Source organism: Pseudophryne corroboree, chromosome 7 (assembly GCF_028390025.1).
Source record: "Pseudophryne corroboree isolate aPseCor3 chromosome 7, aPseCor3.hap2, whole genome shotgun sequence".
Lineage (NCBI taxonomy): Eukaryota > Metazoa > Chordata > Amphibia > Anura > Myobatrachidae > Pseudophryne > Pseudophryne corroboree.
In genome coordinates this window covers 178,731,687-178,754,380 of record NC_086450.1, presented here as the reverse complement: position 1 = coordinate 178,754,380, position 22,694 = coordinate 178,731,687, and the positions used below count along the sequence as shown (strand labels likewise).

General features: G+C 43.4%; 1 protein-coding gene and 2 pseudogenes across 5 annotated transcripts in view; 2 read left to right on the top strand and 1 right to left on the bottom strand.

Annotated features, from left to right (window-relative positions):
- The window catches only part of ZFAND2B (zinc finger AN1-type containing 2B), a 46,451-nt gene that overhangs the window by 1,030 nt on the left and 22,727 nt on the right, over positions 1-22,694 (top strand). For 4 of the 5 annotated variants that reach the window (XM_063933820.1, XM_063933818.1, XM_063933817.1 and 1 more), the window contains exons 2-5: positions 11,408-11,496; positions 11,657-11,751; positions 11,820-11,951; positions 12,032-12,183. In XM_063933820.1, the coding sequence (XP_063789890.1) occupies positions 11,442-11,496; positions 11,657-11,751; positions 11,820-11,951; positions 12,032-12,183 (434 nt within the window). In that variant the 5' untranslated portion in view covers positions 11,408-11,441. Of the gene's footprint in view, positions 1-11,407; positions 11,497-11,656; positions 11,752-11,819; positions 11,952-12,031; positions 12,188-22,694 lie in introns of those variants that run through there. The other variant, XM_063933821.1, reaches the window with a different exon arrangement.
- Positions 16,214-16,333, bottom strand: LOC134946135 (5S ribosomal RNA; annotated as a pseudogene).
- LOC134946133 (5S ribosomal RNA) lies at positions 18,859-18,978 on the top strand (annotated as a pseudogene).

The following is a 22,694-nucleotide window of genomic DNA, read 5'->3' as shown; positions in this document are numbered from 1 at the left end:
GGGCGGGGCCTATCTCCTCAGCACACGGCGCCATTTTCTGTCACAGCTCCGCTGGTCAGAACGGCTCCCAGGTCTCTCCCCTGCACTGCACTACAGAAACAGGGTAAAACAGAGAGGGGGGGCACATTAATGGCTATATATATATATATATATTAAAGCAGCTATAAGGGAGCACTTAATATAAGGATATCCCTTGTATATATAGCGCTTTGTGGTGTGTGCTGGCAGACTCTCCCTCTGTCTCCCCAAAAGGGCTAGTGGGTCCTGTCTTCATTAGAGCATTCCCTGTGAGTTTGCGGTGTGTGTCGGTACGTGGTGTCGACATGTATGAGGACGATATTGGTGTGGAGGCGGAGCAATTGCCAAATATGCAGATGTCACCCCCCAGGGGGTCGACACCAGAATGGATGCCTTTATTTGTGGAATTACGTGATGGTTTATCTTCCCTTAAACAGTCAGTTGAGGACATGAGGCGGCCGGACAATCAATTAATGCCTGTCCAGGCGCCTCAAACACCGTCAGGGGCTGTAAAACGCCCTTTGCCTCAGTCGGTCGACACAGACCCAGACACGGGCACTGATTCCAGTGACGACGGTAGAAATTCAAACGTATTTTCCAGTAGGGCCACACGTTATATGATTTTGGCAATGAAGGAGACGTTACATTTAGCTGATACTACAGATACCGTAAAACAGGGTATTCTGTATGGTGTGAAAAAACTACAAACAGTTTTTCCTGAATCAGAAGAATTAAATGACGTGTGTGATGAAGCGTGGGTTGCTCCTGATAAAAAGTTGATAATTTCAAAAAAGTTATTGGCATTATACCCTTTCCCGCCAGAGGTTAGGGCGCGCTGGGAAACACCCCCTAAGGTGGACAAGGCGCTCACACGCTTATCCAAACAAGTGGCGTTACCCTCTCCTGAGACGGCCGCACTTAAGGATCCATCAGATAGAAAGATGGAAGTTATTCAAAAGAATATATACACACATGCAGGTGTTATACTACGACCAGCTATAGCAACTGCCTGGATGTGCAGTGCTGGAGTAGTTTGGTCAGAATCCCTGATTGAAAATATTGATACCCTAGATAGGGACAATGTTTTACTGTCGTTAGAACAAATAAAGGATGCATTTATCTATATGCGTGATGCACAGAGGGATATTTGCACACTGGCATCTCGGGTGAGTGCTATGTCCATTTCAGCCAGAAGAGCCTTATGGACACGACAGTGGACAGGCGATGCGGATTCAAAACGTCACATGGAGGTTTTGCCGTATAAAGGGGAGGAGTTATTTGGAGTTGGTCTATCAGACTTGGTGGCCACGGCTACTGCCGGGAAATCCACTTTTTTACCTCAAGTCACTCCCCAACAGAGAAAGGCACCGACCTTTCAACCGCAGCCTTTTCGCTCCTACAAAAATAAGAGAGCAAAGGGCTTGTCGTACCTGCCACGAGGCAGAGGAAGAGGGAAGAGACACCAACAGGCAGCTCCTTCCCAGGAACAGAAGCCCTCCCCGGCTCCTGCAAAAACCTCAGCATGACGCTGGGGCCTCTCAAGCGGACTCGGGGACAGTGGGGGGCCGTCTCAAAAATTACAGCGCGCAGTGGGCTCACTCGCAGGTAGACCCCTGGATCCTGCAGATAATATCTCAGGGGTACAGGTTGGAATTAGAGACGGATCCTCCTCATCGTTTCCTGAAGTCTGCCTTACCAACCGTCTCTTCCGAAAGGGAGAGGGTGTTGGAAGCCATTCACAAGCTGTACGCTCAGCAGGTGATAGTCAAAGTACCCCTATTACAACAAGGAAAGGGGTATTATTCCACTCTATTTGTGGTACCGAAGCCGGATGGCTCGGTAAGGCCTATTCTAAATCTGAAGTCCTTGAACCTCTACATAAAAAAGTTCAAGTTCAAGATGGAGTCACTCAGAGCAGTGATAGCGAACCTGGAAGAAGGGGACTTTATGGTATCCTTGGACATCAAGGATGCGTATCTACACGTTCCGATTTACCCCGCACACCAGGGGTACCTCAGGTTCATTGTTCAAAACTGTCACTATCAGTTTCAGACGCTGCCGTTCGGATTGTCCACGGCGCCTCGGGTCTTTACCAAGGTAATGGCCGAGATGATGATTCTTCTTCGAAGAAAAGGCGTATTAGTTATCCCATACTTGGACGATCTCCTAATAAGGGCAAGGTCCAGAGAACAGCTGGAGACAGCTTTAGCACTATCTCAAGAGGTGCTAAGACAACACGGGTGGATTCTGAATATTCCAAAATCCCATTTAATCCCGACAACTCGTCTGCTGTTCCTAGGAATGATTCTGGACACGGTTCAGAAAAAGGTTTTCCTTCCAGAGGAAAAAGCCAAGGAGTTATCCGATCTGGTCAGGAACCTCCTAAAACCAGGAAAAGTGTCAGTACATCAATGCACAAGAGTCCTGGGAAAAATGGTGGCTTCTTACGAAGCAATTCCATTCGGCAGATTCCATGCAAGAATATTCCAAAGGGATCTGTTGGACAAATGGTCAGGGTCGCATCTGCAGATGCACCTGCGAATAACCCTGTCACCAAAGACAAGGGTGTCACTTCTGTGGTGGTTGCAGAAGGCTCACCTATTAGAAGGCCGCAGATTCGGCATTCAGGATTGGATCCTGGTGACCACGGACGCCAGCCTGAGAGGCTGGGGAGCAGTCACACAAGGAAGAAACTTCCAGGGAGTATGGACGAGTCTGGAAAAGTCTCTTCACATAAACATTCTGGAACTAAGAGCAATCTACAATGCTCTAAGCCAGGCGGAACTTCTCCTGCAAGGAAAGCCGGTGTTGATTCAGTTGGACAACATCACGGCGGTCGCCCATGTAAACAGGCAGGGCGGCACAAGAAGCAGGAGTGCAATGGCAGAAGCTGCCAAGATTCTTCGCTGGGCGGAGAATCACGTGATAGCACTGTCAGCAGTGTTCATCCCGGGCGTGGACAACTGGGAAGCAGACTTCCTCAGCAGACACGATCTTCATCCGGGAGAGTGGGGTCTACATCCAGAAGTCTTCAACATGTTAATAGACCGTTGGGAAAGACCAATTGTAGACATGATGGCGTCTCACCTCAACAAGAAACTGGACAAATATTGCGCCAGGTCAAGAGATCCACAGGCAATAGCTGTGGACGCACTGGTAACTCCTTGGGTGTACCAGTCAGTGTATGTGTTTCCTCCTCTGCCGCTCATACCAAAGGTATTGAAGATCATACGGCAAAGAAGAGTAAGAACAATACTAGTGGTTCCGGATTGGCCGAGAAGGACTTGGTATCCGGAACTTCAAGAGATGCTCACGGACGAACCGTGGCCTCTACCTCTGAGAAGGGACCTGCTACAGCAGGGTCCCTGTCTTTTTCAAGACTTACCGCGGCTGCGTTTGACGGCATGGCGGTTGAACGCCAGATCCTAAAAGGGAAAGGCATTCCAGAAGAAGTCATTCCTACCTTGATTAAAGGACGGAAGGAAGTCACCGTGAAACATTATCACCGCATTTGGCGAAAATATGTAGCGTGGTGCGAGGATCGGAGGGTTCCGACGGAGGAATTCCAACTGGGTCGTTTCCTACATTTCCTGCAATCAGGATTATCTATGGGTCTCAAATTGGGATCCATTAAGGTTCAAATTTCGGCCCTGTCAATATTCTTCCAAAAAGAATTGGCCTCTGTCCCTGAGGTCCAGACTTTTGTCAAGGGAGTACTGCATATACAGCCTCCTGTGGTGCCTCCGGTGGCACCGTGGGATCTAAATGTAGTTTTAGATTTCCTCAAATCCCATTGGTTTGAACCATTGAAAAAGGTGGATTTGAAATATCTCACATTGAAAGTGACTATGTTACTAGCCCTGGCCTCTGCCAGGAGAGTATCTGAATTGGCGGCTTTATCTTATAAAAGTCCTTATCTAATCTTCCATTCGGATAGGGCAGAACTGCGGACTCGTCCGCATTTTCTCCCTAAAGTGGTATCAGCATTTCATCTGAACCAACCTATTGTGGTGCCTGCGGCCACTAGCGACTTGGAGGACTCCAAGTTGTTGGACGTTGTCAGAGCCTTAAAAATATACATTGCAAGGACGGCTGGAGTCAGAAAATCTGACTCGCTGTTTATATTGTATGCACCCAACAAGTTGGGCGCACCTGCTTCTAAGCAGTCGATTGCTCGTTGGATTTGTAACACAATTCAACTTGCACATTCTGTGGCAGGCCTGCCACAGCCTAAAACTGTAAAAGCCCACTCCACAAGGAAGGTGGGCTCATCTTGGGCGGCTGCCCGAGGGGTCTCGGCATTACAACTCTGCCGAGCAGCTACGTGGTCGGGGGAGAACACGTTTGTAAAATTTTACAAATTTGATACCCTGGCAAAGGAGGACCTGGAGTTCTCTCATTCGGTGCTGCAGAGTCATCCGCACTCTCCCGCCCGTTTGGGAGCTTTGGTATAATCCCCATGGTCCTTTCAGGAACCCCAGCATCCACTTAGGACGATAGAGAAAATAAGAATTTACTTACCGATAATTCTATTTCTCGGAGTCCGTAGTGGATGCTGGGCGCCCATCCCAAGTGCGGATTATCTGCAATACTTGTACATAGTTATTGTTAACTAATTCGGGTTATTGTTAAGGAGCCATCTTTAAGAGGCCTTTTCTGTTGTCATACTGTTAACTGGGTTTAGATCACAAGTTGTACGGTGTGATTGGTGTGGCTGGTATGAGTCTTACCCGGGATTCAAAATGCCTCCCTTATTGTGTATGCTCGTCCGGGCACAGTACCTAACTGGAGTCTGGAGGAGGGTCATAGGGGGAGGAGCCAGTGCACACCACCTGACCTAGTAAAGCTTTACTTTTTTGTGCCCTGTCTCCTGCGGAGCCGCTGTTCCCCATGGTCCTTTCAGGAACCCCAGCATCCACTACGGACTCCGAGAAATAGAATTATCGGTAAGTAAATTCTTATTATTAATGTGTAGCTTCTGCATGCATTGGCTGGTGTACTATTGCCTGTATATGAGTCAGAGACACTTATTTGTTTATTCAAATACATGCTGGAAAAGAAGGGAATATAAAAGGCTGCAAAATACATATACATTATTATTATCAGCTACGTTTTAATAATCTGGGGGATGATCAAGTAACATATACAGACATATTAGCCAAAATAGGAGATAAAATATATATGCTGTGTGTTTATATGGCACCAATTATATTCTACAATTACTGTACAGGTGTATTTAGCTACATTAGACCATGATACATTAAATACATAAATATCCATCCAGAGCAAGTATATTTCCATTGGAAGCAGTGTAAATTAGGGTCATATCAGTGGATGCTAATAGTTTATGTTGGGGTACATCCGGAATGGCATTTTCTTATCAGCGTATTTGAGGCATGGCAAATGTGCCTTTAAACAGATCCACCGCTTGAAAGCTATTTGAAAAGGTGTCTATGGTTCCCATCCCCCAATAAATAACATGGCAGTTACAGATATGGAAAATGAGCACTAAAGGAGAAATATCTGTTTAGATGTACTTTTACAGACACCTGGTCTACCAGACAAAGCCATTATTTAACAGATGACAACGCTATGTTTCCATATTCTTTAGATAACCCAGGACTGGATAAATTCCAGAAACGGATGAACATTTCCCTCTGATGCCTAACGTTTGCAGATGACCTTTTGTAGTGTTAACTTTTCATAAAACATGATGAAACGAAAGCATGGGTGACTGAAATAAAAGAGATCACTTGTGCTTGGTTGGTTAGACGTGTTTCACAAGTCTGCTTGTCTTCCTTAGCGGACAAGTGTCCACTTCTTTATTGAAAGCATTAAAGGGTATATTTACTAAAATGCGGGTTTATAGAAGTGGAGCTGGTGCCCATAGCAATCAGTCAGATTCTAGCTATTATCTTTTAGAAGGTGCCACGTAAATGATAATTAGATTCTGATTGGTTGCTACCCCTAAGGCTGGGCATGCACTGTCCGATGTGCACTGCCGGTTCGTACAACCTATCGGTCACATCAGACAGTGTGTATGGGAGATATTGTATATGATGCGCGCTCCTGCAGGTCGTATAAGAAGTCAGATATCTTTCGTTCTGAACTTGAGAGCAGAAGATAGCTGACAGGCCTGCATGCTCCGGGATGCGGTCACGATATATATCGTTTGCGATGTCGCATCTGCCAAACATCGGACAGTGTGTTTCTTGACTTTTCCATATAGAAAAACTCTTGTAGAGTAATTATTATAAAACACTTTACAACATACCTTATATTTACTGCACAAGTGTAAAAGCTCACTATTCTGCTAGAATTGCAAACTGTCTCCTTTGCAAATAATGTTGTCTGTTCCCAGGTTAGCAGCTTTTGGCAAACATAAAAATATATGCAGTACACTCACCTAATTACATTCCAAGCTGTATTTAATTTAAATGCAGGGAATGTTGGTTCCAGAATTTAGCAATAATTTGTCAAGCTTGCCAACCACATCAAGGTCTCCCCTTCCAGCCGGTCCCTACACCGACTCTGCATCATTTGTCAGCTGATATCACACAGATTTTGTAGCACATTATGATTTTTTTTCCCCATGGGTTCAAGTCTTCCAGTTCATTGGCTTAAAAAGAAAAAGCAGGATAAAGTCCTTTATCGCGCCTACTTCTTCAAAAGTCCTCGTGGTACAAGATATCCACAAATAAAGAGAAATGAGGGCCGGAATTAAAACTCGTTCAAATACAGTGTCTTTTCCTTGCACGTATACCAGTGTTCAAACCACACCTGTGAGTGGGACTATTGCCATCTCTCAGTGTCACATTTTAAACTCGTGTAATCGCTAAAAAAAACAAAATAATCATAGCATTATACTGTATACCAGAAACAATTGTTAAAAATGGTTTGTATATTGCACTCACCCTTTACGCGGTGGGAAGGGGGGGAAAGTGAGCTGTAATGCAGATGCCGGCAGCCATCGCGCCAGAATGCAGCTAGAATTGAATAGCTCTGTTTGCGCGCCATCTAGTGGCTGCCGGCGGGATAGGATTTTAATTCCGCCCATTGTTGGTAATTTCTGTTGTTGCTGCTCTCAGTGGTCTCTATACCTCTTTTGTTTCCATTGGCTTAAATAGACTTAACCTGTAATTAGACGAGTGCAGAGCATGCATGATTTTCTTTATTTAAATGGAGTGATCACACACAGTACCTCAGGCACCGTAGATTGTTTAGTGCCGTGGATTAAAGTCTATTGTTTATATAAAATTTTGTGCTCACACTTTCTCTTGCATTCCTTTTCCCCCATATGTAAGCCAATATGTTAGCTAATTCCACAGGTGTTCATTAATTGGTATACGTAGGTGAGGTTCTGTCTCTTTAAGCCAATGAGCTGGTAGACGTAAACCCATTAAAAAAGCATAGTGTACATTATTATGACCACCAGCTAATAGGGTAATCACCGCGTGCATCATGGACAGCAGCTAGACGGGCTGCACTGTCGTTTGAGACACACGTCTGGCAGCCCCCAGGTTCATTTTGATGGGGAACTGCTCCACTGTAGAGTATCTGTCGGCCCTTGCGTACCTTCCTAGTCGGCGTTCACCTCCAAACATCAATGGCACATGGTGCTCTGCAGTTTCCACGTCTGTTATTCGCAGTGGTGCCACTTGTCCAATCACGATACACCTTCACCACAGCAGCAAGTAAACAGTACACAAACTGCGCTCTGTCAGAAGTACTGCCACCCTTGGCCCGAAAGCCGATAATCAGCACTTTTTTGCAAATCGGATAAATATCCTCTTTTACCCATGACAGCACTGAGTGATGTGTGTACAGATGGCCTATCGCACACCTTATATGCTCATCAAGTCAGCACATGACACGTGATGTACTTCATGGGCTACGCGCTGCCTACGTCAAATGTAGGAGGTGGTCAATAATGTGACTTGACCGTGTAAAATCTGTGTGATACTTTGTGACAAATGATGCGGTGTAGCGAATGGCCAGGAGAGGTGATCTTGATGTGGTTGGATAGCTTGACAACTATTGAAATATTTTGGAACCAACATTTCCTGAATTTAAATTAAATACATTTTGGAGTGTAATTAGGTGAGTGTAGAGCATGTACGATTTTTTATATTTTAATGATGTAGTCACATAACTCAGGCACTGCAGATAGTTGAGTGCTGTGGATTAAAGCCTATATATATATATATATATATATATATAGAGGAATGTATTATCCGGCACTCTGGATGAAGAATAAAGTAATTGTGCCCGGGTGCCCTCCTCGTTGTGCATATAGACAAAGGAATCCTTCCCACTGACCAATGTGGTACTGGGTGGAAGAAAAACAGGCGGCACTCCAAGGTCTGTATTGTATTTTTTTCTCACAATGCACAGCCTGACGAAAAGACCGCAATGGTCTTGAAACGTTGCTTTTGCACCATGCTGTAACCTTTCAATACAAAGTTTATTTTGAAAGACCTTGGAGTGCCGCCTGTTTTTCTTCCACCCAGTACCACATTGGTCAGTGGGAAGGATTCCTTTGTCTATATATATATATATATATATATACACTGCTCAAAAAAATTAAGGGAACACTAAAATAACACATCCTAGATCTGAATGAATGAAATATTCTTATTAAATACTTTGCTCTTTACATAGTTGAATGTGCTGACAACAAAATCACACAAAAATTATCAGTGGAAATCAAATTTATTAACCCATGGAGGTCTGGATTTGGAGTCACCCTCAAAATTAAAGTGGAAAAACACACTACAGGCTGATCCAACTTTGATGTAATGTCCTTAAAACAAGTCAAAATGAGGCTCAGTAGTGTGTGTGGCCTCCACGTGAATGTATGACCTCCCTACAACGCCTGGGCATGCTCCTGATGAGGTGGCGGATGGTCTCCTGAGGGATCTCCTCCCAGACCTGGACTAAAGCATCCGCCAAATCCTGGACAGTCTGTGGTGCAATGTGGCGTTGGTGGATGGAGCGAGACATGATGTCCCAGATGTGCTCAATTGGATTCAGGTCTGGGGAACGGGCGGGCCAGTTCATAGCATCAATGCCTTTGTCTTGCAGGAATTGCTGACACACTCCAGCCACATGAGGTCTAGCATTGTCTTGCATTAGGAGGAACCCAGGGCCAACTGCACCAGCATATGGTCTCACAAGGGGTCTGAGGATCTCATCTCGGTACCTAATGGCAGTCAGGCTACCTCTGGCGAGCACATGGAGGGCTGTGCAGCCCCCCCAAAGAAATGCCGCCCCACACCATTACTGACCCACTGCCAAACCGGTCATGCTGGAGGATGTTGCAGGCAGCAGAACGTTCTCCTTGGCGACCCCAGACTCTGTCACATCTGTCACATGTGCTCAGTGAGAACTTGCTTTCATCTGTGAAGAGCACAGGGCGCCAGTGGCGAATATGCCAATCTTGGTGGTCTCTGGCAAATGCCAAACGTCCTGCACGGTGTTGGGCTGTAAGCACAGCCCCCACCTGTGAACGTCGGGCCCTCATACCACCCTCATGGAGTATGTTTCTGATCATTTGAGTAGACACATGCACATTTGTGGCTTGCTGGAGGTCATTTTGCAGGGCTCTGGCAGTGCTCCTCCTGTTCCTCCTTGCACAAAGGCGGAGGTAGCGGTCCTGCTACTGGGTTGTTGTCCTCCTACGGCCTCCTCCACGTCTCCCGATGTACTGGCCTATCTCCTGGTAGCGCCTCCATGCTCTGGACACTACGCTGACAGACACAGCAAACGTTCTTGCCACAGCTCGCATTAATGTGCCATCCTGGATGAGCTGCACTACCTGAGCCACTTGTGTGGGTTGTAGGGAGGTCATACAGGCACGTGGAGTCAACACACACTACTGAGCCTCATTTTGACTTGTTTTTAAGGACATTACATCAAAGTTGGATCAGCCTGTAATGTGTTTTCCACTTTAATTTTGAGGGTGACTCCAAATCCAGACCTCTATGGGTTAATAAATTTGATTTCCATTCATAATTTTTGTGTGATTTTGTTGTCAGCATATTTAACTATGTAAAGAACAAAGTATTTAATAAGAATATTTCATTCATTCAGATCTAGGATGTGTTAATTTAGTGTTCCCTTTATTTTTTTGAGCAGTGTGTGTGTGTGTGTGTGTGTGTGTGTGTATGTATATATATATATATATATATATATATATATATATATATATATTTATATTTATATTAAACCAGATGAAATGCAGGTTTGGGCGGTATCCTATTAGCTTAAGTGAGTTTCCGCAGCTAAAGGATTCTCCCGGGGCTTTACTGTTAACCCCGTAAGGCGGCTTTTATCGGGGATTATGCAGCAGAATCCCCGATAACTAGCCCCAGAAGACCCATTTTCAAATGGTAACATATGAGTCCATGAAGTTATCACGGATCCCATGTGTTATTGGCCGATAACGGGTGATTTACTCCGCAGTAAAAATGGGCTGTAATTGGATAGCTTGGTAGCCCCCTTTAAGTCAACCAGCCACAGAACTTGTGTAATTCATTAGTGTCCCTGTTTAAAAGGATAGTATTTTGTGTGTGTGTGTGTGTGTGTGTGTGTGTGTGTGTGTGTGTATATATATATATATATATATATATATATATATATATATATATATATATATATATATATATATATATAATTTTTTTTTGTGTGTGTGTGTATTTCTAAGATGTCAGTATGTGCATGAATACAGTGCGCTCAGCAGTTTGTCCCCATTAAGTCGGATGAGGTAGTTAGTACTATCTCTGTGTTGGCTGCACTCATTTGCCCAAGTGCAGGAACTTTGTATTTTATATTGGTCGCCCATAAAACAGAGAGAGCCAAGTAAAGTGCCAGTGTTGTTCATAAAATGATCTGTCATTAATTGTGGAGATCAACATTATGGCTAAAAGCAATGGAAGGATATTTAATTATGAATGTAGTTTTTTCTCTATATTGGTCTAAGCATTTTCCTTTGACATTAAATTTGAGCTTAGTGTTAAAATTTCTGTCTTCTAATAATTAGAGATGAGCAGTTCAGTTTTGACTCTTCTTCCTTCCAAATTCTGGTCTGAAAATGAAGCAAAACATCATCTTTCACAGACATCTTGAATTTCCCGCTCAAATTGTAGATGATCCAAAATGCACGAGATTTACAGAAAGCTGATGCTTTTGCCTCATTTTCAGATTCTAATTATGCGGGAAGAACGGAGTGAATATCTTACATTGAAGAGCAGGCATGTACATTTATAGGCTGCAAATAGAGGAACGGTTTGCAATTTGCCTAGTGGACATAGAAGTGGATGTTACAAAATATTGAGACTAGAAATGTGTTTCTTCTGTAGATAATGTATCCTGTTACTTTTACTTTCAGGCAATTATTCCCTCATCCCTTGGAAGGTGAGATTATGGAGTTTCCAAACCTCGGGAAGCATTGTTCAGAGTCCACTTGCAAGCAGCTTGGTAGGTATAATGTAAAAAAAGCAATCATCCCAGAAGCCAATGGGTTTTAGTATGAAGCAATTTCTGGCCTGCTCATTGGGTTCCATTAATTTGGGGCTGATAGGTGCAGGGTTATATAATGCTTGGCTCACATTCTCCCTGGCTTTGTTGTGCTCCACAGATTTCCTACCTCTAAAATGTGATGCATGTGAACAAATCTTCTGTAAAGACCACGTTATGTATGTGCTCCATGGGTGCAGCTCGGCCTACAAGAAGGTAATAACCAGCTCAGGTGATGCATAGACCTTCCTTACAGTGCAGTTAATTGTTACTCTCTCTGTCAGGATGTGCAGGTTCCAGTTTGTCCTCTTTGCAACACCCCAATCCCAGTTAAAAAGGGACAGACCCCTGATGTCGTAGTTGGAGAACACATTGACCGTGACTGCAAGTCAGATCCAGCTCAGCAGAAGCGCAAGGTGAGGATTCATTAGTCACAGCCATGAGTCCCCACCAGTTACAATTGTCATGCTAATGAGTCTTTGTGTTTAATATTAAGATATTCACTAACAAGTGTGGAAAACCAGGCTGTCGGCAGAAAGAGCTCATGAAGGTGATATGCGATGACTGCCATGGAAACTTCTGCCTCAAACACAGGCACCCCCTTGATCATGAATGCAAAGGCAAGAGTGCCCCCATCTCCAGGGCAGGGTGAGCTTTTAGTGACATATCCACATAGTCAGTTTTCTGGTTAATTTCATTATATAGCAGAGCATGTTACAGTCAGTATTATACTGTGCAAGCTGTTACATTGAGCCATACTGAAGTATTACACCTGGAAAAAGAGTTCAGAGGATTTGCTTTGATTGTTATTCACTCATGGTTAGCTTTAAAAAAAGGAAAAAGCTAGTTGGACGTGTGAACTATTTCTTCATATATGGGGCGTCTGACTGTTCATCACTATGCATGTCGTTAAAATGCTGTTGCTCAGGTTGGCTATATGTATGCCTAGTCCATTTGTTCACAAGTGGATGCAAGCATTGGTTGAGCTGAAATGCTCTGTACTGCTGTTAACATTATAATGGTTTAGTTGTGACTGTAGGTTGGTCTAGTCTATCTCACTTCTCTATTTCTGTCTGTATAGGGGCTCTGTCCTTTGTCAAATGCACCAACACAGAAATAAAAACGATACAGCTTGATCAATAACAAGCGAAGAGGCTTAACTGAATAAATGTCTCAGAGGGAGAAAAAAACCTCCAGTTAGAGTATATGAACTTAATTAAATGAAGATGCTTGGTTTAAAAGTATTCTATTTGTATTTTATGAAGTTTACTTTATTCATTTTTTGCTGTAAACAGTCTTGTTGGCTACAGGTTGACCTAGTGATGATAATGGCTTAATGCTCCTGATGGCCACAGGTTGAGCTAGTGATGATGATGGCCTATTGCTCCTGTTGGCCACAGGTTAAGCTAGTGATGATAATGGTATACTATTCCTGATGGCCACAGGTTGATCTAGTGATGATGATGATGATGGCCTAATGCTCCTGTTGGCCACAGGTTGAGCTAGTGATGATAATGGCCTAATGCTCCCGTTGGCCACCGTTTGAGCTAGTGATAATGGCCTAATGCTCCTGATGGCCACAGATTGATCTAGTGATGATGATGGGCTAATGCTCTTGTTGGCCACAGGTTGAGCTAGTAGTGATAATGGCATAATGTTCCTGATGACTGCAGGTTGATCATGTCCTGTTAATGGCCTAATGCTCCTGTTAGCTAAAGGTTGATCTATTGCTGCTAATAACCTAATGCTCATGATGACTACAGGTAGTCCCGTTAATGGCTTAATGCTCCTTATGGCAACTGGTTGATTTAGTGATGATAGTGGCCTAATGTTTGTGATGGCTACAGGTTGATCTAGGTATATAATCTAATGCTCCTGATGGCCACAGGTTGATCTAGTGTGATGATGGCCTAATGCTCCTGATGGCCACAGGTTGATCAAGCCCTGTTAATGGTCTAATGCCCCTGTTGGCTACTTTTTGATCTAGTGATGATAATGGCTTAAAGCTTCTGTTGGCTACAAGTTGGTCTAGTGATGATAATGGCCTAATGCTCCTGATGGCTACAGTTTGCTCTAGTAATGATAGTGGCCTAATGCTCCTGATGGCTACAGGTGAATCTAGTGATGATAGTAGCCTAATGCTCCTGAAGGCTACAGGTTGATCTAGTGCTGATAATAACCTAATGCTCATGATGACTACAGGTTGGTCAAGTCCCGTTAATGGCTTAATGCTCCTGTTTGCAACTAGTTGATTTATACCCCTTTCACACCAGAAATGCAGGGGCAAAACCCGGGAATTCTGCCACGGGCTCATGCAGGGACATTCCCGGGTTGGCACCTTTCATTCCAGCATTTGGAGCCGAGACATCCCGGGTCTGCACCTTTCATACTGAACCTGGGATGGCCCTGCATTTTCTGAAAATGGGCTTCTCAGAAAAAACACAAGACCATGAAGTGCCCTGAATAGCCAATCAGCATCAGCAGAGGCAACCCGGGAAGGTGGGACATGTCCCTGCACCATTCATACCCCTTTCACACAGCCCAAAATTTCCCGGGTTAAAACACATGAACGCGCATCAACCCGGGAAATTTCTCAGTGTGAAAGGGTACAGGGACAAAATCCCGTGATTTCTCTTTCATCCACTAGGGGACACTGGAGTCCTATACAGTAGGGGTGTGAAGCTTGCAACCGGAGGTGTGGCACAATCTAAAATTAGCATTGTCTGCACAGCCGGCTCCTCCCCCTTCACATCCCTCCTCCCTCAGTTGGAAAATTGTGCTGGAGGTACAGCACATGGAGCTACTGAGCTCCTGACTAAAACTTAAAAATCTATAATAAGGGCTGCGTCAACCTAACAAAAAGGGGGACAAGGCTGCTTAATATTGGAGAGACAATGATCCCTATTGAAGGGAACTGCATCTCTCTGCAAGGAGATCCTCTAATCCAGGCGCAGTGAGTACTGGTTGTATAATAGGGGCCCATGTTAGGTTTTTATTTATTTATTTATTTTCCACTGTCAGCATAAAGGTTTTTTATATTTAACCAAGCGCAGCGGTCACCGGCAAGCAAAGACTCAGCGGGGCTGGAAGAGCGCGCCGGAGATATGATTAAGTCTCCAACTTACACATGAGGTCACAGTGGCGCAGCGATCACCGGCAAGCAGGGACTGAACGGGGCTGGAAGAGCGCGCCGGGCATATAGGTCTCCCACTTCAACTTGAGGTCACCACAGCGGCGCAGCAGTCACCAGCAAGCGGACACATAGCGGGGCTGAAGGACCGCGCCGGGGGTATGACTACGTCTCCCACACTATACAGCCGCTGACAAGCGCCGCTGGCGGTCCCGGAGCACGCAGAGGGCAGTGCCGGATCAGGTACAGGAGAGTTCAGCCGCCTGAGGGAAGACAAAGCGCCGCTACGGGACTTAGTCTGAGCGGTCCTGGAGCGAGCGGAGGGTGGTTGAGACGCTGCAGTGATTTCCGCGCGGCTCAGGAGATCCCTCAGCCGCGCAAGGGAATGTACGCCCCCCTATGTGTATGTATATATATATATATATATAAAAGAAAGGGGGGGAGGGGGAATAGCGACCAATGGTGTCTTAAAAACTCACAATAAAAGGTATAGAATATAAGAACAATTTATTCACATAAAATAGGGTATTCACATAAAATTTGTTGCATAAAAATAACAGGTCTCTTTAAAAAATGGGATAAAAACAATTTACACAGTTCTACGTATATTACCAGTTAAAAGAACAAATAAAAGAATTATAACTTAACTGGATGTAGGTCACTGTCAGGTTGCCCAACGCGTTTCGTCACACAGACTTCATCAAGGGGTATTTAACAGAGTGGGACCATGCCTCTATTTATACCAGTGGTAATCTAGTGGTAATTATGACATCACTTCCTGTTTGTACAGGATGTTTGCAGTACAGGCTGTGATTTAACTAATTTCTAGTCTTATATACTCTGAACAGGTATTAATATATAGTGCAATGTATATTATATAATCTTAAAGTAGGTTTGGAGCATGAAACGGATAGAAACAGTCGTTTTTATGAAGTGCTGGCGGCTTCTCCGCCACACTTCCGGTATTCGGGCGTCGCGTCACTTCCGCCCCACTTCCGGAGCCCCGACCGCGCATGCGTCCGCGGCTTCAGCAGCACAAGTTCTTCCTAGAGGCCAGTAGTATTTGCAAAGAGAGCTCCATCGGCGGCCATCTTTATGTGGTTAATTCTCATAGTGATTTCATGCGGCGGCCATGTTAACGGAGTTCACAGTTAAGGACATTCTCATATTGATCCTCCGTGAACCATGTAAATAGAGAAGCAAAAACGATGATAAGTGATTGTAAAGGAATGTGTTCATCATATTAACAGTTCCTAAAGTAATTCATCATATCACTGGGTATATATACTTAGTAAAGTGCATTAGTGTGCTGATTAAAATATATAAATAAATATATTGAATCCGGATATATATTCTTAATAAAGTGCTAATTTAAATAGACATATAAATATATAAATAAATAAATATATAATTATTAAGGTAGTTAATGTATACAGTACAGACAGTGTTACTTAGAGGTGTGAAGTACTAAACAAGGCTAGGGATAAGTTCATATATGTGCAATTGCAACATTGACTAGCTCATGTAGGCTTTTAATATGTAGTTTTTTATTTACAGTACCTGATATTCCCAGATGGTCTCCCTAGTCTGGTACTGATCAGGCCCGACACTGCTTCGCTTCCAAGATCGGGCGAGGTTGGGCATTTCCAGTGTGGTTTGACTGTAATAATTACTTACCATACATGTGTCATATTGCAAATTAGGAAGTGGTAGTGGAGGGGTTGGGGTGGTTTGGGGGTGGGGGGGGGGGGGGGGGAGGTGGAGCAAAGGGAAACAACACTGGTGGAGAAAACGGCCGTGAACATATGTCTATAAATAATTGGAACAAGTGATTACAGTGAGGTATAGATGAAGAGGGTTGGATTCCAACCGTAATGATGGCACCATCGGGTTCACAGGAATGGAGCAATTTCGTAATAGTCATTGAACCCCTTCGGGTGGAGTGTCTGCAATTTGAAGATCCAGAACATCTCTCTGCGTGAAAGTTTATTCGCCAAGTCTCCACCTCTTTCACCCAGCTTTACTAATTCAATAGCCTTAAAGGTTAAGGCCTCCGGGTTGGAGTTGTGTGCCACCTTGAAATGTTTGGATACAGCGTGATTCTCCATTTGATTCTTTATGTTGCGGATATGTTCCTGAATCCTTATTTTCAGTGGTCTCTTCGTCTTTCCTACGTACTGCTTACCACACTCGCATTCCAAGAGATAAATGACTGATTGGGTATTACAGTTAATGAAGTCTTTGATTTTGTACACTTCTTTCTTCTCTATGTCTGTGAACGTTTTTCTGACTGGATGGAGGTACCTGCAGATATTACATCGGCCGCATTTAAAAGATCCAGTGCATTTTGGTAACCGCGTGTTTTCTTCAGATTCCTTCCGTAGCATGCTTGGTGCTAAGACATCCTTAAGGTTCTTGGATTTTCTGAAGATTATCTCGGGGCGGGGAGGCAGAAATTCTTTGAGGACTGGGTCCATTAATAGGATGCCCCAGTGTTTGTTAAATGAGTCTTTGATGGATTTCTCATGGCGACTGTATGTTGTAATGAATGAAACGGAATCTTTTTTCTTTTCCTTAGGTTTGTATTCAAGTAATGTTGTTCTCTCTAGTGCTTTTGCTTTAGAAGCTGCTTCTTCCAAAATGTTAGCAGGGTATTCTTTATCCTCAAATCTATTTTTGTATTTCTCAATTTGTGTTTCGCATTCTTCCTGGTTACTGCAGTTTCTCTTTATTCTGTTGAATTGGGAGAAGGGGATATTATTTTTCCATTTCTTTAGATGACTACTTTTATAGTGAAGGTAACTATTTGTGTCGACCGGCTTGATGAAGTTCTTGGTTTCAATCCTTCCATCCTTCCCCTCTAAGATCAGATCGAGGAATTCAATGGATTCTTCCTCGATTTTCGATGTAAAAATAAGATTAAAATCATTCTTACTCAGGAAGTCCATGAATTTGTAAAACCTTTCTTCTGTGCCATCCCAGATGATTAAAATGTCGTCTATGTAACGACGGTAAAAAATCAGATGGTTCTTAAAATCATGATTGCCGTAAATAAAATTCTTCTCCCAACTGCCCATAAAAAGATTGGCGAAACTCGGTGCAAAAATCGTCCCCATAGCGGTCCCACATCGCTGCAGATAAAAGTGATCTAAAAATTTAAAATAGTTGTGTTGCAGAATAAAAAACATAACATCACAGATAAAATCTTTGTGAATCGTTGTTAGTGAGGTATCAGTTTCCATGAAATCTCTACATGCAAGTACTCCTTTTTCGTGGTTAATGCAGGTGTAAAGCGACTGAACATCTATTGTTGCCCACTTAAATGTGTTTTTCCATTCATGGTCTTTTATAGAGTTCAACACAGCGGTAGTATCCTTCAGGTATGATGGTAGTTCTTTGACATAAGGTTTGAGGAAGACATCTATATATTCTGATAAATTGGAAGTAAGTGAATCAATACCCGCCACAATAGGTCTTCCGGGCGGGTTTTCCAGATTTTTGTGAATTTTAGGCAGAAAATAGAAGATAGGGGTAATGGGGTCCGTTTTCATCAGAAATTGGAACTCTTCCTTGGTAATAACGTCTGTGCGTAGACCGCGCACCAAAAGTATTCTCAATTCATCAACAAAAGTATTTTTGGGGTCACTAGATAATTTGGTGTATGATGTCTCATCTTCAAGTAGTCTCTGTGCCTCGTTGATGTATTTTTGGCGGTCCATGATGACCAAACCCCCCCCTTTGTCAGCTTGTTTTATCACAATTTCTTGGTTCTTCTGTAGTTTCTTAAGAGCTTCTTTTTCACGGTTAGTGATGTTCCTCTCTTTAATTGTGTCCAGGTTGGTTTCACATAGATCCTTTTTTACCATTTCATAGAAGATATTCACATTACTACCTTTTGACTCTAACGGATAAAATTTCGAGGTTGGTTTTAGACCTGACTTGGATTGATTTTCATAGTTACTGATAACAGCATCCTCTTTCCTTCATTACGGTTGGAATCCAACCCTCTTCATCTATACCTCACTGTAATCACTTGTTCCAATTATTTATAGACATATGTTCACGGCCGTTTTCTCCACCAGTGTTGTTTCCCTTTGCTCCACCTCCCCCCCCCCCCCCCCCACCCCCAAACCACCCCAACCCCTCCACTACCACTTCCTAATTTGCAATATGACACATGTATGGTAAGTAATTATTACAGTCAAACCACACTGGAAATGCCCAACCTCGCCCGATCTTGGAAGCGAAGCAGTGTCGGGCCTGATCAGTACCAGACTAGGGAGACCATCTGGGAATATCAGGTACTGTAAATAAAAAACTACATATTAAAAGCCTACATGAGCTAGTCAATGTTGCAATTGCACATATATGAACTTATCCCTAGCCTTGTTTAGTACTTCACACCTCTAAGTAACACTGTCTGTACTGTATACATTAACTACCTTAATAATTATATATTTATTTATTTATATATTTATATGTCTATTTAAATTAGCACTTTATTAAGAATATATATCCGGATTCAATATATTTATTTATATATTTTAATCAGCACACTAATGCACTTTACTAAGTATATATACCCAGTGATATGATGAATTACTTTAGGAACTGTTAATATGATGAACACATTCCTTTACAATCACTTATCATCGTTTTTGCTTCTCTATTTACATGGTTCACGGAGGATCAATATGAGAATGTCCTTAACTGTGAACTCCGTTAACATGGCCGCCGCATGAAATCACTATGAGAATTAACCACATAAAGATGGCCGCCGATGGAGCTCTCTTTGCAAATACTACTGGCCTCTAGGAAGAACTTGTGCTGCTGAAGCCGCGGACGCATGCGCGGTCGGGGCTCCGGAAGTGGGGCGGAAGTGACGCGACGCCCGAATACCGGAAGTGTGGCGGAGAAGCCGCCAGCACTTCATAAAAACGACTGTTTCTATCCGTTTCATGCTCCAAACCTACTTTAAGATTATATAATATACATTGCACTATATATTAATACCTGTTCAGAGTATATAAGACTAGAAATTAGTTAAATCACAGCCTGTACTGCAAACATCCTGTACAAACAGGAAGTGATGTCATAATTACCACTAGATTACCACTGGTATAAATAGAGGCATGGTCCCACTCTGTTAAATACCCCTTGATGAAGTCTGTGTGACGAAACGCGTTGGGCAACCTGACAGTGACCTACATCCAGTTAAGTTATAATTCTTTTATTTGTTCTTTTAACTGGTAATATACGTAGAACTGTGTAAATTGTTTTTATCCCATTTTTTAAAGAGACCTGTTATTTTTATGCAACAAATTTTATGTGAATACCCTATTTTATGTGAATAAATTGTTCTTATATTCTATACCTTTTATTGTGAGTTTTTAAGACACCATTGGTCGCTATTCCCCCTCCCCCCCTTTCTTTTAAATCCTTGTACATTGCAGGGAATTACCATCCTTGTATAGGGGCCAGCTGACACCCTTTTGAATTTTTAGGGAGTGTCTATTTTTAACTTCACATGTTTTATATTTTCTATTTTAATAATTGTTAAACACAAGTGGCGCAATAACTCCCCCATTTCCATATATATATATATATATATATATCTATAATGACGGGCTGCAATCTTTGCTCATAAGCGCTGGCTGGTAGGTTATGATGGATGGAGTTTGCCTGGCAGGGTTCTCAGTTGGCGCCCATTTTACTTGTTCCTAAGTGGCGCCATTCTAATGGGCAGGGATCAGCCCTCCCCCATGTATACCTGCCAAGAGGGATGGTTATTGTAACAACAGCTCCCTCTGCTGGTGAAAGTTTATATTTTAAAAAAGATACTGTGAGGATCTCCTGAACAAAATAATTCTACTTTCAAATTTATATTTTCAAAGGACTTCTATTACAAAGATCCTGAAGAAAATACAAGGAAGCAGGCGGATACCAACTCTACCATCGTAACTGATTTACAGTTGGGGTGTGAGGGTCGCAAGTCAGCTGGTGTTTAAAAAAGAAAATTAAAAAAAAATATATATTTATTTATTTATTTTTATTTATTTATTCTTGTCCTGTTCCTTTTGCAATATAAGGAAGGAGAGAGTGATTCCAGCTGGACCTGATACCTTTGCTTCCGTCATCTAGCACAGTCTTTCTTTTCCTAGTTTAAAGGAGAAAGCGCTGCGTAGTACCCTGGTAGGGGGTCTAAACAACAAGACCTGTTAGTTTGTATGACACGACGAGCACGCGGGTTGCCAGCTCCGGGGTGTGCGACTCCTGCTTAGACAAGGACGCTACACCTGGGAGCAGTGCTCCGTCTAGGTCATGGGAAGAAAACCTTGCAGATAAAATCTCCAAGGAGATGGCAGAATCACGCAAGCAGCAATCGAAATGGGCTGCGGGATTCTCAAAAACAATGGAAGACTTTCTCATCAGGTTACCGCCGCCCGCACAAGCAGAAACAAATGTGCGCAAGGCAGTTAAAAGACCTCTTCCTATTGTACCAGAATCAGAGGAGGATGAGGGTCTTATTATTGATACAGAGGAAGGTGAGTTAATTGAATCTAACCTAGAGGCCGATTCTCTGTAAGAGGACACGGCAATCTCGGGTCTCGATTCCTTAATTGACACGGTAAAAGAGATCCTAAACTTTAAAGTGGAAGAAGTTAAGAAGCCAGAGAATTTCAAATTATTAGAATCCCAAAGACCGCGTTCAGCAGTGTTTCCCATTCCTACATCTAAAACTAATTTCAGAGGATTGGAAGCAACCTGATAAACGCTTTATATTACCGAAGAGGTTTCAAGTAACTTACCCTTTACCTAAAGGTGTAATGGATAAGTGGGAGACTCCACCAATAGTGGATACTTTCCTAGGAAGGTTGTCACAGAATACAATCTTCCCAATACCTAATGTAATGACTTTAAAGGATGCTTCAGATCGTAAGTTTGACACAGCTTTAAAGTCCATTTTCATAGCAGCAGTAACAAGGCCATGGGATCATGGTCTGGACGTATTGTACAGGCTGTTGAGGAGGAAAATAGCTTGAAAGATATTACCCATCTGGCGGAACATATTCGAGAATCAGCTTCATACCTGTGTCAAGCCTCAAAGGATGTGAGCAGGATAGCATCGCGCATCTCCGCATCGGCCATAACGACTAGACTGCTTTTATGGCTCAGAGCATGGCAAGGGGACTCTGACACCAAACAGCCGATGGAATCCATCCCCTTTGGGGGTGAAATGCTTTTCAGTCCAGAGTTGGACAAGTGGATTTCACAAGCTACAGCAGAGAAGTCCACTTTTCTGCCTACTCCTTATACGAGAGCCACTCCACAGGTTAGGAGAGGTTATTCGGGAACAATGTTTAGTTCCTTTAGATCACAGTCCTTTCGAGCCCGAGGAAGAGGTTTCGGTACACAGGCACGTGGAGGCAGAGGTGGAGACCACTCACAGTCAACGACCAGAAAGCAGGATAAACCTGCTGACAAGGCCATGGCATGACGGCCTCCCAGCTCACCTGGGGTCCCCCTTGCTGGGAGCGCGTCTGGACATCTGGGCCAAAACCTCACCAAAATTTTTGGATAAACAACATAATTTCCCAGAGGTACAAACTGGATTTTCAATAGAGGCCTCACAGTCAGTTTTTTTACAACGGGATTGCCTCGGTGCCCTCAGAAAGCGAAGGCACTACTAACAGTAATTCAGAAATGGCTACGGTCAGGGGTCATTATTCCAATTCCAGCCTCGCAGAGAGGAACCGGTTTCTATTCCAGTATTTTTGTCGTACCAAAACCAGACCGATATTCGCATATCTGCATATCCCAATCTGGACTCCTCACCAGGCTTACTTAAGGTTCGCACTGGTGACGGATCACTACCAATTCAGGGCCTTGCCGTTCGGTCTATCATCAGCCCCAAGAATTTTTACGAAGATCATGGCAATCATGGTTGCAGGATTGAGACTGTTGTGGGTCACGATTATTCCTTATCTAGCCGATCTACTGATCAAGGCATCATCTCAGGAACTGCTGA